Source organism: Pan troglodytes, chromosome 6 (assembly GCF_028858775.2).
Source record: "Pan troglodytes isolate AG18354 chromosome 6, NHGRI_mPanTro3-v2.0_pri, whole genome shotgun sequence".
Taxonomy (NCBI): Eukaryota; Metazoa; Chordata; class Mammalia; order Primates; family Hominidae; genus Pan; species Pan troglodytes.
The window spans coordinates 128,299,762-128,318,229 of NC_072404.2; the positions used below are offsets into that span (position 1 = coordinate 128,299,762).

The 18,468-nt window shown below is 36.9% G+C and overlaps 1 protein-coding gene across 1 annotated transcript in view; it reads right to left on the reverse strand.

The window, feature by feature from the left end:
* BMT2 (base methyltransferase of 25S rRNA 2 homolog) overlaps window positions 1–17,816 on the reverse strand; it is a 119,304-nt gene extending 101,488 nt beyond the window's left edge. The window contains exon 1 of the mRNA XM_009454218.4: window positions 17,170–17,816. Coding sequence (XP_009452493.2) covers window positions 17,170–17,329 — 160 coding nt within the window. The 5' untranslated portion in view covers window positions 17,330–17,816. The remainder of the gene's footprint in view (window positions 1–17,169) is intronic.
* Between the last annotated feature and the right edge of the window lie 652 nt (window positions 17,817–18,468).

An 18,468-nucleotide genomic window follows, 5' to 3' on the forward strand; every position in this document is an offset into this window, starting at 1 on the left:
TACACCAATAATAGACAAACAGCCAAATCATGAGTGAACTCCCATTCACAATTGCTTCAAAGAGAATAAAATACCTAGGAATCCAACTTACAAGGGACGTGAAGGACCTCTTCAAGGAGAACTACAAACCACTGCTCAAGGAAATAAAAGAGGATACAAACAAATGGAAGAACATTCCATGCTCATGGGTAGGAAGAATCAATATGATGAAAATGGCCATATTGCCCAAGGTAATTTATAGATTCAATGCCATCCCCATCAAGCTACCAATGACTTTCTTCACAGAATTGGAAAAAAACTACTTTAAAGTTCATATGGAACCAAAAAAAGAGCCCGAATCGCCAAGGCAATCCTAAGCCGAAAGAACAAAGCTGGAGGCATCACGCTACCTGTCTTCAAACTATACTACAAGGCTACAGTAACCAAAACAGCATGGTAATGGTACCAAAACAGAGATATAGATCAAAGGAACAGAACAGAGCCCTCAGAAATAACACCGCATATACAACTATCTGATCTTTGACAAAGCTGACAAAAACAAGCAATGGGGAAAGGATTCCCTATTTAATAAATGGTGCTGGGAAAACTGGCTAGCCATATGTAGAAAGCTGAAACCGGATCCCTTCCTTACACCTTATACAAAAATTAATTCAAGATGGATTAAAGACTTAAACGTTAGACCAAAAACCATAAAAACCCTAAAAGAAAACCTAGGCATTACCATTCAGGACATAGGCATGGGCAAGGACTTCATGTCTAAAACACCAAAAGCAATGGCAACAAAAGCCAAAATTGACAAATGGGATCTAGTTAAGAGCTTCTGCACAGCAAAAGAAACTACCATCAGAGTGAACAGGCAACCTACAAAATGGGAGAAAATTTTCGCAACCTACTCATCTGACAAAGGGCTAATATCCAGAATCTACAATGAACTCAAACTTACAAGAAAAAAAACCAAACAACCCCATCAGCAAGTAGGCGAAGGACATGAACAGACACTTCTCAAAAGAAGACATTTATGCAGCCAAAAAACACATGAAAAAATGCTCACCATCACTGGCCATCAGAGAAATGCAAATCAAAACCACAATGAGATACCATCTCACACCAGTTAGAATGGTGATCATTAAAAAGTCAGGAAACAACAGGTGCTGTAGAGGATGTGGAGAAATAGTAACACTTTTACACTGTTGGTGGGACTGTAAACTAGTTCAACCATTGTGGAAGTCAGTGTGGCGATTCCTCAGGGATCTAGAACTAGAAATACCATTTGACCCAGCCATCCCATTACTGGGTATATATCCAAAGGACTATAAATCATGCTGCTATAAAGACACATGCACACGTATGTTTATTGCGGCACTATTCACAATAGCAAAGACTTGGAACCAACCCAAATGTCCAACAATGATAGACTGGATTAAGAAAATGTGGCACATATACACCATGGAATACTATGCAGCCATAAAAAATGATGAGTTCATGTCATGTCCTTTGTAGGGATATGGATGAGACTGGAAATCATCATTCTCAGTAAACTATCACAAGAACAAAAAACCAAACACCGCATATTCTTACTCATAGGTGGGAACTGAACAATGAGAACACTTGGACACAGGAAGGGGAAGGTCACACTCTGGGGACTGTTGTGGGGTGGGGGGAGGGGGGAGGGATAGCATTAGGAGATATACCTAATGCTAAAGGACGAGTTAATGGGTGCAGCACACCAGCATGGCACATGTATACATATGTAACTAACCTGCACATTGTGCACATGTACCCTAAAACTTAAAGTATAATAATAATAAAAAAAAAGAAAAAAACTATAAATAGAACAGCCAAATGTGGGAGATAATTATACAAAAATTCTTCCTCCACTTAAGATTATTGAATTCTTACATCTAAGAGGTTTTTTTTAAACAGAAAAGGAATTATAATAGTCCAAATGTAACAACCAATACTTAACTATTCAAATTTGAAAATCTTTCTGTTAATCCCAGTTAATGGGTATTTTAGGGTCTACAGTCTAATAAGTACTGAGTTGAAAACCAAACTATTAGCCCTCTAATTTGATCAGGAAAGAAGAGTAAGGATACAAACAAACCCTCTCACACATTGTTAAGATGACTATATATCAGTCTGAGTCTTGGCCTGAATACTGATTTTAAACCTGAGAGAATTATTTTTGAGGGGGCTATGTACTCATATACAAATATTTCCATTAATCACTAACATTTGGGTAGTGACTGGCCTCTCAATTTGTTACATATCAGACTGGCAATAACTATTAACTTAAAAAAAGCAGGGAAAAGTTTTCTAGATTCTCAAATAAAAATTCCTCAGTTTTAGAAATGTTAAGGTATTCAAGTTCAATCATGTTAAATCATAATAAATTATGATTTATTTTAATATAATGGCCAATGTTATTTTTTTTTAGCAGTTTGACTTGAATTCCTATTAATGTTTTTTTCCAGCAGTTTCATTTGAAAATGACCTTCTGTGATAAAATAACTATTCATAAAACACAAGTCCAAGGAAAAAGAAAAAAGGGTGAAGTTTGAGGCAGATTCAATGTTCAAGTAGAAGGTATACACAAATGTTCCTGTCAGAATACCACATACCGAAGTTCATTTAAGACATACAGTTTGAGGGCCTGCCTGCTGTATTGGAATATTAATTTAAACACACTACTGCTTTCCTCAGTTTTAGCAACATCTTTCAGATGTAGTTATTTATCAAGTCTCTAAATAGAACTTCAGAAACTGAGGCATTTGAAACAATATTTTAATTAATGACACTTTCATAAACCCATGATGGTACATAACACTATTTCTGACTTTATCCATCAAATTTGAAACTAAATCATTCATTAAGGTATTGTATAATTTTAAAGGTGAATCGTCAAGTCTAGAAGGCCTTTTTTTGAACTTTTAAGTTTCACTGCCCTATAGAATCTACACATTATAAATAAATACATAAATGTATTATATGTGCTGTTAATAGGAGTCATTCAAACACAAGTTCTATGATAACATATACCTGGGAAAAGCTATGCTTAAAACAAACATATTTTCTTTTCCTTTCTGCAAGACTTAGCATCTATAGAATGTACAACTTGGTTGGGTGTGGTAGCTCTTGCCTGTAATCCCAGCACTTTGGGAGGCCAAGGCCGGCAGATTACCTGAGGTCAGGAGTTTGAGACCATCCTGACAAACATGGTAAAACCCTGCGTCTACTACAAAATACAAAATTAGCCAGGTGTGGTGGCGCGTGCCTGTAATCCCAGCTATTCGGGAGGCTGAGGCAGGAGAATCCCTTGAACCTGGGAGGTGGCTATGAGCTGAGATCATGCCACTGCACTCCAACCTGGGTGACAAGAGCCAAGCTCTGTCTCAAAAAAAAAAAAAAAGTACAACTTAAGACAAAGACCTGGGTCCATGTAGTTTAATTGGGTGAGAATCCTAGGAAACAGGAGTAAGGAAGTAGAGAGAAAGATGGGAAGGAGAAAAAACTAATACAAGGTTGCTTTACTGAGGTTGCTGCTGTTGGCAAACTGAAAAGCATACCGAATGTGTCCAGAATTGTGTACCTAAAGAATGGGAGGCCACGGCATTTATCGCTAAGTTCTTATCCCCATTAACTGAGAATTATTAACAATCTGCACTGCTAGTCTGCGCTTAGCCACTGAATAAGGGGACAATCTCAGTGGGCTCCAGCAGTGTGGGAGAAAGGCAGAACACAAAAAAGCAGCACTCATTTAAAGTGGGTCTATGTAAGGGCTAGTGAATCTGAGCTCAAAGTGTCTATCTACCATGGGTGAGGACAAAGGGTGTGCTATGTGAGGCAACAAAGGCATCTGTTAGAAATTCTTAGAGTCCTTGCCATGTCACTATATACTTTGAAACCCAATTTACTCTATAATTATTCTACTAGCTATAAGATGCAAAGAACTGAAAATATACAGAAACCTACTACCCTACAACTTTTTAGAAGACCTCTAGTTTTTCATACTCAACAAAATTCTATGAAATACCACCTAATGAAATTTTATGGCTATCTACCTCACTGAAGTCCTAAGGAAGAATTCAAACTTTGTAGGCTAATGCAACTCAGATTAACCAAACAACTTCAATTTAACGATTTCATTAACATTGAGGAGTCTGCAGACTCTCACAAAGTGTGTTGACACTGAAAATTGATGTGATTCATAAAGTGAAGTATACTTAAATATATAACTGACAGTAGATGATGCAACTGTATATATTTTTCCTTCTTTCAACAGATTTTCTTTTAAAAATACTCCATATTAAATGCTACAGAAAATAAAGTTAATGAGCAGGCATTGGTATCAAAAAAAGGGGAGAAGACATGTAAAATGTGGAAATGCTATAAAAGAGATATGAACCTGACGGGTTCCCTATATCCTATGCAAGGCATCCTGGACCCAAAACTTTTATTTCATATATTTATAAAATAAAAATGTTTCAAACTCTGACTACTGTGTATACATTTTGTTAAAAGTCTGGTGGTTATAAAATTGAACAAAAAACATAGCTGGCCTTTAGTTATGAGAAAATTCCACTTCCCAAAATACCTCTGAAAGCTTAAGGTAATTTTAAAAATAAATGAAATTATTAAAAAGGAATGAGAAAAGGTAAGTATTTTCATAATAGCCCACTTTTTGTTTTTATAGTATTTAAAATAATGGTATTTAAATTTTGAGCAAAGTTTTTCAAAGTAATCTATGATTCAGGTTCTAAAATCCAAAAAAAGTTAGGGTTCACCAGTGCCCAGTATAATATTTAAAACTCCTCTACCAACTCAAACTGCATATACAAACAATATATTAAAACTCAATTTTAAGGATTTTTTTATCACTTAGTTATTAGGTCAACTAATAATTAAAAGATATACTATTTAAAAGGACAACATTTTTTCATTATTAAAAGGTAAATCAGGAGCTAGAACTTCTTGAAGTTTGCATGAAAGGTCTAGTCAACACAGTATAAGAAACATTTAGGTCTTCAAGTTCTATCAGAACTCTCAATGAATTAATAATTAGCCTTATGATTTATTTTAATATAATGGCATCTGTGAATGACTCAAAAGTGTTGTAATTAATAACCCATTTTCTTACCAATTTCTTATAGGCATTCTAGAAAAAATACATGTGTCTTAAAGTAAAAGTGAGACAGAGAGAAAGAGAGAGAGAAAGAGACAGGTACAAGGGGAAAGGGAGGCGTGGAGAACAAAATCTGCAATGGGTACACACATTTTACTTTGACCAACTACAGAGAATTCACAAATTATTTTTAGAAAGCACAATTTAAAAATATATGCTCTACAGCTTAAATTGTCTTACAAAATTCTAGAACAAAGTTCACATTAACATGACTTCTATTTAGTTATCCCATAACATTTAAATTTTTTAAACACCCATTTTAAAAAACAAATTCATAATTTTAAACATGAGTGATGCCAACTTAAAGTTGCCAAACCAAGTTCAATATGATAATCAATGAACCAAATTATTTTGAATCTTATATCAAGATAATACCATAACTATTGCATTGACTAAACTCACCTTCAAAAACACTATGTCACAACTAAAAAATAAATTAGGAGCTACTAATAAAAGGACAATGACAACTAGCAAAGAATAGCACCTTCATTAATTTAAAAAGAGTTCCATTTTTAATAACTTTGTGATTAAGACATTATTACAATGCAACTGCCTTTGTAAAAAAACAAGTACAAGGAAATGGGTTTAAAAGTATTTTTGCTCTACGTAACATCCAGAAGCGCAGCTCTAAAACAATTCCAAATTAAAGTGAACCAATGGAATCCCTAAATTATTTATTTAGAGTTGATATTATTCTTTCTTTATGAATTAACCTCTCTCCTGCCATCTGGTACAGCATTTTTTTTCCTTCAAAATGTAACTGAATTCATATTTTCTTCAAGAGGGTTTATCTGCCTCCCACTTTATCATCTTATACCTCCCTCATCTGCCATCCTTACGGTACTTTGTCACTCATTTATACATATTGTCTGTTAAAACCAGGTGTGATTTTCCCAATAGAAAGTATAAATGGAAAAGCAAAGACTACTTTTGATTTATAATTTGTATAAATTAGAGAAGTTAATTAGGGTGCTCAGTCAGTGGAGGACAAAATATTTAAATTTTCATCATGCTTAAATAATAAACATGAAAAGTATAAACAAATTAAATTGCTAAGATAAAATTCAAACTACAGATGATGGCTGTCAATAAATAGCAGTGACTCAAAAGCAGAATTTAAATTTTTAACAATAGTTACTGTTTTCAAAGTAAGAGTTCCAAGGTCAGAAAAGCAATAATTTCAATGTCATTTTTCTAGAGACCATTGTTTTAAGCTTATTAAAAAGGCTTTTTCATTTTGTGTTATTGTCAAAAGAAAACCTTGCAGCTGACAGTCCAGTCATATCCATTAAGTTCTTTAATAGCAGTACACAGATCTTCTCGAAAAATTTATTAGCTCAAGGAGAAATGAACAGTAACACCACCAAATAGATAAAGAATTACTTATATGTGAAAAAAATGAATAGGTGGTGCTAAGGTTCATGCATTTTTACATGCCAGGACCACTTGATTTTTATATACTTGATGTATATAAAAACAATATTTTTTCTCAATAACTATCCTAATTCTCCTTTTCAAAACATATAAAGCACAGAAAATAAGTTAGCAAGTATATATGTGATGCCATTTTAAGATAAAAATATATTTACAAACCATATACCTGACAAGGGGTTAATATCCAAAAGATATATAAGAAAAACTCATACAAACTGAATAGCAAAAAAACAAATAATCTGACTAAAAAATGGGCAATGACCTGAATAGATATTTTTCCAAAGACAACACAAAAAATGGCCAATGGGTATATAAAAGGGTGCTCAACAAAACTAATCATCAGGAAAATGCAAATTAAAACCACAATAAGATACTACCTCCCATCTGTTAGGATGGCTATTATCAGAAAGACCAGAGATAACAAGCATTGGTGAGGATGTGAAGAAAAGTGAATCCTGTATACTTATGTTGGGTATGTAAATTAGTACAGCCAAAACAGTATGGAGGTTCCTAAAAAAATTAAAAATAAAACTACTACATGATTCAGCAATCCCACTATGGGTATTTATCCAAAGGAAACGAAATCAGTATGTCAAAGAGATATCTGCAATCCTATAATCATTGCAGCATTACTCACAATAGCTAAGAAACGAAAATAAATGGAGGTGAATCTATAGTGAAAAGACATGTGAGACTGAGAGTATAGAGAGAGACTGACTGCAAAGAAGTATGAGAAAATTTTGGCAGTGATGAAAATGTTCTATGCCTTATTGTGGTAATGGTTTTACAGAGATGCATGCATTGTCAAAACTTACGGAATTATATACTTTAAAAAGACACAATTTACTGTACATGAATCATACCTCAATAAATTTAATTTTTAAAAATGATGTGCCACAAGCATGGTATATGTTACAAAATTAAGATTATATTTCATTAAATTTGAGGGACATCAAATTCTCTAAAGAAGCAAAAAAATACATGAGTATCAAAAGTCTTAAACTTTTAGAAATTCAGAACAATTTATTTGGTTCTGACTTAGGCATATTGCCAAATACGGGCCCTAAGATGCCTTATCTGTAGATGACAAGACTACCAAATTCAAGTTCAAAGTACCTTTAACGGTCATTTTCTCTAACACAAGGTAAGTAAAGAAACTCATGACTAAGTGCAAACAAGTTCAGCTACCATTTCAAGGCATTAAAACAAAATGTTCAGAATTCAGATTGTCTCACATAGTTAAGCCATACACAGACCAGTCTTCTCAGCTCTTGAGCACCTGATACAGTGACACATCTAAAAGTGGGATAAAAAACATCCAAGGTGTTTGGTAATTAAGAGCCAAAAAGTAACCAGAAAACAAAAAGTTTGAAAACCTGCATCTTATAGCCAACATGTTATGAATAGTTATTTCTCTCATGTGGGAAGAGACCACCACCAATATTCTGACATGCTAAAAAGGTTGGACTTTTCATATAAAAACTTAGAAACACAAACAGCAAAAGGGGCAAAAAAAAAAAAAAAAAGAAGAAAAAGAAAAAGTCATTTTAATACTGAGAAGACTACAGAACAGTCTAGGTAAAAATTCCAGGAGCCATCCAGTCTTTAATGTCATAGTCCTTAAATGCACTGAAGCAGTATAGCTACAGATAAAAGAGCTGTTATTTTTAAATTTCTGTATTTTACAAGCTTAGTGTGTTTCCTATATGCCAAATGTTGTTTTAAGTGCTTTTCAAATATTAACTCATTTAATTATAATACCAATCCATTGAGGCAGATATTTTACTTTATAGATGAGGAAACTGAAGTAGAGCGATTAAGTAAACTTTTCCAAGGTTACACAACAAACCTGGTAGTCAAAAGCTAAAGTCATGCTCCTAACCACAAACTTTGCTTCTCTTCATAAGTTTTTAATTCATGAACTTTCATGGATATGAGCGAAGCTTTGCAACAGAGGAAAGTACACAGACTCTACTAACCACAAACAAATGGTCTTTTGTCAGTCAAATGCAGTTATTTAGTCTCTACAACTGCATTATTTGTTAGATTTCTGGCAGTGGTTCTCAATTCTGGCTGCCAATTCTGGCTGCACATTGGAATCACCCAGAAGTTTCATTTAACTGGTCTGGAGTGGCAACTGGTCATTTATTTTAACACTCCCCAGATGAATCCAACGTGTAGCTATGGCTTAAAACCAATGGTGTATAGCAAGGTTGTGAGCTTAAAAGCCTGGCAAAATAATATAGAGAGCAGGGGGATTGGGACAACCTTAAGAGTCCAATTTAATTAACAAAAAAAAAACACAACAAAACAAATCAATGCATGGATTAAACTTAATATCTACAAACATTGGCTCACGGTGTATCTTCTGTTCTTGGAACAGCCTTTTATAATAAACATATCAACGATAAAAATACTCCAAAATGCAAGTCTGTGAACACATCCTATAAGGGAGATGGAAAGAAATCAAGAAAAATCATAACCAATGTCACCAACATGTTATTCCCTTGTGAAAGTGAACTTCACAGATGGGTCTATGACCACACAGAGCACTTGCTTAGTTTAATTTTCAACTTTCAAACAAAAGGATTTATGAACAGCCTTTTGGAACTTAATTTTCATATGTTCAATGAAAAAGTCTTATCCTAATTTCTATATAAATGGAAATGGATACTCACATGCTGCTCTAAATGCATGAAGATTAACCACCTATTCTAAAATAAACACAGCAATGGGTATTAGTGTATCTACACTTAAAGCACAATAAGTCAGTATAGTTTAGTGGTTGTCAGATGTTAGATTTTGTAACTAGTATAAATTTCACTTCAAATTTAAGAGACTGATATACTGGGGTTGAAATTTTTTATCTGTAAATATAAACAAATACACAAAACTATTACTTTTTTTTTTTTCTTTTTTTGGGATAGAGTCTCATTCTGTCACCCAGGCTGGAGTGCAGTGGTGCAATCTCGGCTCACTGCAACCTCCGCCATCCAGGTTCAAGTGATTCTCCTACCTCAGTCTCACAAGTAGCTGGGACTACAGGCACATGCCACCATACCCGGCTAATTTTTTGTATTTTTAGTAGAGACAGGGTTTCACCGAGTTAACCACGATGGTCTCTATCTCTTGACCTCGTGATCCACCTGCCTCGGCCTCCCAAAGTGCTGGGATTACAGGCATGAGCCACTGTACCCAGCTCACTATTACTATTTTTATTACCAACATACAGAGAGACATACATTATACCCACTACAACATCCTTATGAGAACAAATAAAGATACCATAATGAGTGTAAGGATATATTTACCATTATATTTATAGAAAAATAGAATGCTATTCAGAATAACTTGGACCATTTAAAAAAGGGTAAAATTAATCTAATATACTCAATTTAAGAAGACATGAGCATAAATTAGAAAAGATGGGTACCCACAAGTTAAAATTTTAAAGTTATGAATATAAAAAGATAAAACTCAACTATCTGGAAATATTTACATTAGCTTCTTTTGTGCGTGTGCCTTAAATCTACAAGGCCTGGTGCTATGTACTAAGGCTACAGAGATAAAAGGCAGAGTTTTACTCAAGAAACTAAGTTTAGTAGATAAAACAGACAAATGAACTGGTAAGTTATAAATACCATAAAGGTAGGCACAATCATGCTATGGAAGCACAAGGTAAGAGGGGCACTTAGGTAGGGGCACTTACTTATGTAGGATTCTGTGCTAGGTGCTGTACACAACTGTGTTTGTGGGGATGGGGTTGTGATGATTAATAAAAACCCAGATCTTTGTTTCAAGAGTTTACATTACAATAAACTGGCCTAAAAGACCAACCACGAAGAGGTCATTTCAAAAGAGGCCTGAAGATCGGACTCTAAGCCATAATCCTTAATAATCTAGATTTAAAGTTGTTAAAAACATTATGCTGCTAAACTTCCAGTACATCAGTACTTCTGATTTAAAGAGGAACATTTTAGAAAATTTTACTTGAATTGGTGGGTGAAGGAAGAGGGGCAGGGATAATGCCCAGGAGCCACCCAATCCTTAATGCTACCCTGAAGACATAAAGACAGAATAGCTACGGTTAACATCTCTATTATTTTTGTTACTTGAAGAGGGTAGGGATCCTGCTGCTTTTGCTAATTAGCAAGGACTAGTAAAAACAGGAGCTCCAAAAGTACTGTATGATAAAACAGGAAAGTCTCAACTTAATCGTCAAATGTGAACAATGTATGAGATTGCCCTAGGAAATTAACAAAAATACTGAAGAAGAGATGATTATAACAGGAACTATGTGACAAATGTGCCTGACTTATTTAGACACTATAGAAATGGCTACCAAAAGATAGAAAACTAATATAAAAATGTGTCAAAACTATCAATGAAGAAATTTAAAGACAACTTCTTAAAGTGTGCCTTAAAAACAAGTAGCTCCTTACACAGTGGTGTAGCGAGACTACCTATTATTGAAAAATCATTAACTAATTCAGTTATCTCAACTGATGTTTCACTCTGTATACTGTATTTTTATGACAGAAATAAATATTTCATAGACACATATGAGGAAGGAATGAATGTGAAAAACAATTTGAACTCCCAGGACGAGCACATCCTTTAGTAAAGTACCCTGCTTTTCTTTGCAACAGAAAAATCTTAGTTCAACGTTTTCTCAAAAAGTGTTCCAATGATCACCTGAATTAGAATCACATAAGGGACATTAAGTATGCAGATTCCTGGGCCCCAAATCTCAGATCCACCAAATTGCTTTCTGGGGACCTAAGAATCAGCATTTTAAAAAGTTCACCGGAAGATTCTGGAGCCAACTAACGTTTTAAGAACCATGGCCTTAGACGCTTTAAAGCTGCAAACATGATATATACTTATTAAAGAAAACAAATGCACCAAAACCAACTGAAAATACTGATTTGTTTGATTTTGAAAGACTGGGACTCTTTGAAAATCAAAGCAAATCAATATTTTCTTAAGAAATATTATAGTAAACGTAATTTTACGTTTTCTTGAGGACTTTAGGCTGTCACTATGAACACCTTCACTCTACTGTAAATGAAGCATAAATGGCGGCAGATACAGTTCTACTACTGTGTTGGTACCCAGCACAGCAGACACCCAATCCCTGGGAGTACTCCCTGTGTTCTGCGATGGTTCCACTTTCTTCTTCCAAACTCTAACCACTGGTGTCTTCCAAGGATCTGTCCTCAGTTCTATATTACAACCCCATTGTGCAGTTTACTTGCCTCAAAGCTTCACCCTCCACAGAGGGCTTCCAAATCCTAAACTTCCAAAGGATAGATTGCAAACTAAATCATTACCATTATCCCTATAACAAGCCAATCTGCCTGACTACCCTGTTCCTCTTGCCTCCAACTCCTACCATTTCCAAAGTGTATGCTAATAGCTATCTACATTTTTCCAGGAAAGAAATATTGGCATCATCTTTGACCCTTCTTTATTTTCACTGAAACTGCCTATTCTGATCTTCGAAGTCTGTCTTCTTCTATTTTCATCATCACTACTGTTATTTAAGCTATTATTAACTTTAGATCAGGTTAGTATAAAAGCCTCCTTTCTCCTAGATTCCTCCTACTACAATAGCCGTGTTTCTGAACCTCTTTGTCCACTGTGTACTCTGGGAGCTTTTATATATACAGATGTCTGTGTTCCACAAAGTTCCAAAGATTATACTGATGTGGAACCAAGGCTAAGAACCGCTATGTTAGTGGGTTTATTTTCCATTAAACAATCAAGGAATCTGCAACAATGCTTTTGGTTTCTAGTGTATCTTTTCAACTGCAAAAAGCCCCTAAAACGATACCTTGTCACAAAGAACACTAATAATAACAAAATCAAATAGCTAAACACTAATGTACATTGTATACCTACATGCCCTTCATTGAACTGACTATATAAATGGTCCCTTTATCTTTTAGTATTACTGATTACTGAACTCTTTTCATTATTTTTCTTCTGTTGGGAAAGGCAGTTCAAACTCTCCTAGTGCAAACTTAACAGGACCTTCTGTGACAACCTTCACCTTATTTATTTCACTGATCAGGCAAATATTCTATCACAAAAAGCTTTCTGATTCTATATCAGAATAAGTATAAGAAGAACACAAAAAGAAAACAGCAAAACCTCACTTGAGAAAAGAATCTGTTCAAAGTTTCTTAAGGTCTTGGACTTGGTCAAAATTTTAAAGCAGCTGTGTTTAAAGTCCACTGAGGAAAAAAAATAAGAAAAGTTCAATTAAAAGGAGTCTCATTCTAATTTTTAAAACAACTTCAAAACTTTGTTTCTGGAAAAACACCAACATTACATTCATTCTCTTATTTTTAGACTTTTTGGTTTAAAATTATTTTAATACAAAAGTTTTTCCCCTTCCCCCACAATTCTCATTTTAAGTGTTTGCTGAAGAATAGTCAATCACAAATATATTTTTCAGCTTATCCTACACTGCCGTGCTAATTCACCTGTTAAGATCACCCCCTAATTCCATGACCTTAAGAATACCTCTTTTAACAGTTTAGTACATACTTTTACTTTTTTTGTGATTGATTTATAAGCTGCAGGTGTTTATGTGATAAACTGTTTTAAATCTGTTTGGTATGCAGAACAAGTAAATTCAGGGATTGAATAATTTGATAAAATTCCCAAAGATATTCATAAGATAGGTTAAAAAAATAAAAACGAAATGGAATGAAAAGTGTACTTTTACTCCTGACAACTGCAGCCTTTTATATTTTCTTGGAATTTTTATATAAACACTTTAAGTTTAGAAAGAGAAATGCCAGGCATAAAAGCAATCATTATAGGAATGGGTTCATGTGAATATGATTATGGAAAAAAAAATCATACAAAGACAACCAAAAACACACATGGCTCTACTTCAGTTCTTGATTTGATACATATTTGTCAGGCTCATCTAATTAAATAATGAAGTCCCTGTTTGAAAAGCGAAACTAGTTTTTTTTATTAAAAAGCTGTCTATAACTCTTATACATTTAAAATATTTTTGGTTTACATGGAGGTCAAATTTTAAAAATTATGTATGCAAAGACAGAAAACACCTATATGTGCAAGCATATTTCCATTTATAAATATGGATCTATTCACTAGATAGTGAAAAACCTATCTTATGAATATCTTATGAATATAACCTCACTTTAAAAGACTGTCTCTTAACTATCAATGGCAGACACCAGAAATACCCCTTTGCATCACCACTGCTAGGCATCTCCCTACCATTTCTTTTTAGTAACTGCTTCAGATACGAGTGCTGCCTGGAACACACCTTTATCTCCAGTTCTCACTTTACCTTTAGACAAATTGGTACAGCATCTCTTAAGTGGTGACACAGGGCAGGCCGTAAACTGGGGAAGGAAAAAGTGGTAAACGAAAAGAGTGCATTAAGCCTACCTGCTACTCTTTACAACCCTATTCACCCTTCCCCACCCCAAGCCTGTTCATCACCATCAACTAGCATCAGTTGGGCAAACGGTTGGAGAAGAGTGGAAAAAAATCTTTTCTTATCACAGCAAAAAAGAACAACACAACTTATTTTCATTGTTTTTCCTGTTTTATTTTCAATTCCACTAATAGAGATAAGGGAAAAGAAGGCTCTGTTCTCCAACCTCCCAGTCACTATCTAGTCCTCACTCCTGTCCTTAATATTCAATGGCTGTTTTGCCTCCTTATTCTACCCTAACTTATTTCCTTCCCTGCCATCTCTCCCCAAAAAACCCTCACCTTGTATAGCCCCAACTCAGCTAATCATACCTATCCTATGGATCATCCATTCCCATCAATTTATATCTTTTCACCTAATGGAAATTCTAGGGCCACTTCCTGCTTCTCATTTTCCCTCCTATTCTAACATTTGGAGTCACTAATATTAGGTTTGGAGTTGGGGGTGGGGAACCTATATTATTCCCATAAAATATGTATAGTATTAATAATGAACTACCAAAGCGTCAAGAAAGTTATTTTAATCTTTTTAGGACTCCGCTCACTTATCTGTAAAATGAAGAAGCTATTAGATCACCATTCTAATATCTGGCTGACAATTTCCAGTTCCTAATAATAGGGATCTTAAACTACAGATCTGAGGTAGAATACAGGAGTTGTCTAAGAGGCACCCAGTTGAATCTGCTGATCAGCCATGTTTGGGAATCACTGCCAAATGCTAAGAGGTTCCTTCTAGTCTAAAACTCCAAGATCCTAAGCTGGAATTTTCACTGCATTTGCTGGTAGAAGAATTGTGATAAAAGGGGTACAGTTTCCATAGTTATTGGTGCTATAGTTCAGGTATGTTATTGATTCAATGGGCCTTTGCAGACTGATCTAGCACTTAAGCAATCTTCAGATTACCATAACAGCTGACTTGCAAATGAACTTGTAAAATATGTTTACAGACTGGGGACCATCAGCACAATACTAAGTCCTCAAAGTAAAACACTAAAAATTATTTCCTTAGTATTATTATGTGCACAGAGTTTTTCACAGATGACTTTTTTACTACTAATATTTAGCCTATATGTCAGAAATAAAGGCAGAAGGAGCATGCTCATTAGGATCACTTATTCTGCTAATTCACTGATGGGGCTTTGTATATCATTCAAGCAAAGCCTAGAGAAGTCTAGATCATCAGTGAAATTCAGGGTATTAAAAGGCCTAAAGAATAGTCTCATTCAAATGTTTAAACTGCCAGGACTTTAACTCCCCAGAAGCATACTAGATCATTCACTTATGAACTCCATGTATCTATTCTAGATCTGGTAACTCCCAATTCTCATAAACAAGAGTTCCTGTGGTTAATACTCAGGCTTAAAACATGGTTAAACATGTGGGAACTAAGCACATATAAACAGCACTTGAAGAGATGCCACATTAGTGTGTTAATTTGAGTGGAACCTATTCATTTATGAATAAATGAATAATGAAATTATTAAAATGTAAAAATAGAAATGGAATTCTATGCTAAAAAGATGCACTTAAATTTGTACAAAATAGCAGGATAAATTGCAGGAAAATGTGTCCATTTATTTCCTAATTTCTCCAAATAACATAAAATCTACAGTGAATGCCATTATGTAAGAGCATTCTTTGAATATCAAGAATGATGCAGTTGTTGCTATGGTAACTACTCATTTTATTGACTAAATTGTGGGTTTGGGTAGCATTCTTTCAAAAAACATATTTCACCATCCTAAGTAGGTCTGATAAGACTCTTTCTATTGCTATCTGTTAAACAATAACTACAAGCCCCATTTGGGGATGATTAAACAGCCTCTATTAAAAGCTAAGCTTGATTTGCTAACGAAAGAAACCTTTAAAGTTTGAAAAATGAAACATATCAACTACATTCAAAAGAACAAAGGATACTTAGTTTTAACTTTCTAGAGTAGTCGAAACGTGTGTATAAATCAACAGTAACATGATCTTACCTGTCTGTATTCCTTCACTGCCATAATTTTCCTTCTAATCCTAAATTATTAACTAAGTATAGGACTAACACCAGAAGGCTGCTGACTTTTCAGTTTGCAATTAAGCTAAAATGAGAACCAGTGGAAAGCTTTCCTCATTTCGATACTCAGGAGAAGTCTCTCTCCCAAGCCTATGAAAACAGAATTTTCACTGTCAAAATCTTATAAAACAGCTGTGTACAAAAGCCTATATTTAAAGATATCGAGGATAACTGTAGACTCCAACTATAAACACTCTTCAGGCACAGGCAAAAGCCACTAAGGCTTCTTCCTCTATGAGCTTCCACAGAGGGGGTTCTCACCGGAACCCCATCCACGGAAGCCGAGGGTGGGCTTTATCGGCATGTGTCTTTGGGAGGCTTCCAATACAAAAGGTATTTTCAGAACCTGCCCAGATCTCTTCCTCACCGCCTAAATAAACAGTAAGACCAAGTATTTAAGAAATGGGAGTGGGAGCCACGAGTGTAGCCCGCCCCCTTTTAACAATGTGAAGTCCAGTCAGCTAAAAGGCCTGCTGGCTTCCCAGCCCTGGAAGCCAACGCGAGGAAGGCTCGGCATGGTTGTAGGAATGAAGTACTAGGAAGGGGGTCTGATAAGGAAGCAAATGGTACAGCCGGTAGGTCAAGCGTAAAGGAGGGACAACTCAGGTTTCTTTTCGTCTTTTACAAATGGATTTTACCTGTCTTGTTTTACCTCGGCATCTCTTGCAAAAAGCGACCCCCACCTCCTCTGTGAGCGTGTATGTGTTTGTGTGTGCCGTGACAACAACCTCAGCACCCCGGCTGGGGACAGGGGCTTGGAGGGGGTGGGAACTCAATTCCTTTACAGGCCTAGAACTCTCCCGAAGGGCCCTCAAAGAAAAGGGGGCGGGGAGGAGCGCGTCTGATGCCGACTACAGGGCTCAGACCAGGCCCGGGAGAGCAGCAGCGGCTGGGGGGACGTGCAGATCCTTTACGTTTTAATGGTGGCCTCTTTGGAGGAGGGAAGAGGTGACAAGCGGTTGGGGGTGATGAGGCCTCCCCTTCCTCCCTCACTCAGCGCGCTGTTTACCTTCTCGGTACTTCTTGCGGAGCCGCCGGTGGACGCTCTTCACCACACCGGAGAGCTTCTCCTGCTCCAGTTTCCGCTCCTGCTCCCGGGGCGGCGGAGTGTTCGGGGACCCGGCCCTCTGCCCACGAGCAGTATTTCGGCCGCCGGCCCCTGGCTCCATATCGCAGCCGCCGCCGCCGCCGCCCCTCAGGCCCCCGCAGACGCTCCCCAGATGGAGGAGGTGGGGTAGGAGGAGGGAGCTGCGGAGGCAGCAGCCAGAGGATGCAGAGGAGCCGGAGCGACAGCCTTGGAGGTGGACCCTCACCCAAAAGTGCAAGCTGATTGGTGGATTTTGAGGGCTGGGCGGAAACGGAAAAGGCTAAGGGCCAATGGGCAGAAAGCGCCGGCGGCGAACCCGGTTGTTTGGGAAGGCGAGCAGCTGGAGGAGGCGGAGCTTGCGGGGATAGGGAGGCTGAGGCAGTGGGAGCTCTAGGCCTGGGTGCTCATCTCTTCCCCACCCTCCCCGGATTCTGTGCGCCGGCGCTGTGGCCCGGCCTCGGGAGCCAAGCTGTGAGCAACGCGCGTGCGCGTCTCAGTTTGCTTAGTTTGGGCTTTTTTACAGCTCGGCTTTCTGATGTCTTCCATCATTTTCATCCCCTACACTTTATAATCTGTTGCGATGCGGCCGGGGTGCTCTGCTTGAACCTCCGCTGCACCTTGTCACATGTAGGTTCCCTTTAGTTACTTGCGCTTTGAGATGACGTTACACTTCAGGGACCTCAAGCACACAAGCTTTCTAAGGCTCAAGGAGAGGTCTGGCTACCAAATGATAATTTAATTCTCAGGTCGACGATGGTTAATGCCTGCAGTACTACTGCTGGGCAAAGGACATAGAAAATGCGAAAAGGAGAGGGCCAAGAAAAGCAACAGGAGATGCAGGAGGACAATAAGGAACGATGGAAAACTCACAGCAGATGCCCTCAAGAACTTTTGTAGTGACCACGGTGTTAATAAGCAGCCTTCCCTGATCTTATTCGCATCAGCACTCTGAGCTTTTATGGTCAGCTCAGGTGACCTCCTGCCCTTTAATTTGGAGAGTTAGTCTATGCGGAGTGTATCTAAGTGGGTTTGGTAACCTGTTCACCCTCCTCCACTTCTTTTCCATCTCTTGGGGAACGCGATTGTTGACTTCTGTCCCAGAAAGGTGGAACACTGCTCTCTGGAGAGAGGTAGACTGCATTGGCTCCTGAAGTGGTACTGAGGCTGCTGGAGTGTCAGAGATTGAATAGACTGAGAGCCCCTAATGAGTTGTGTTGGATT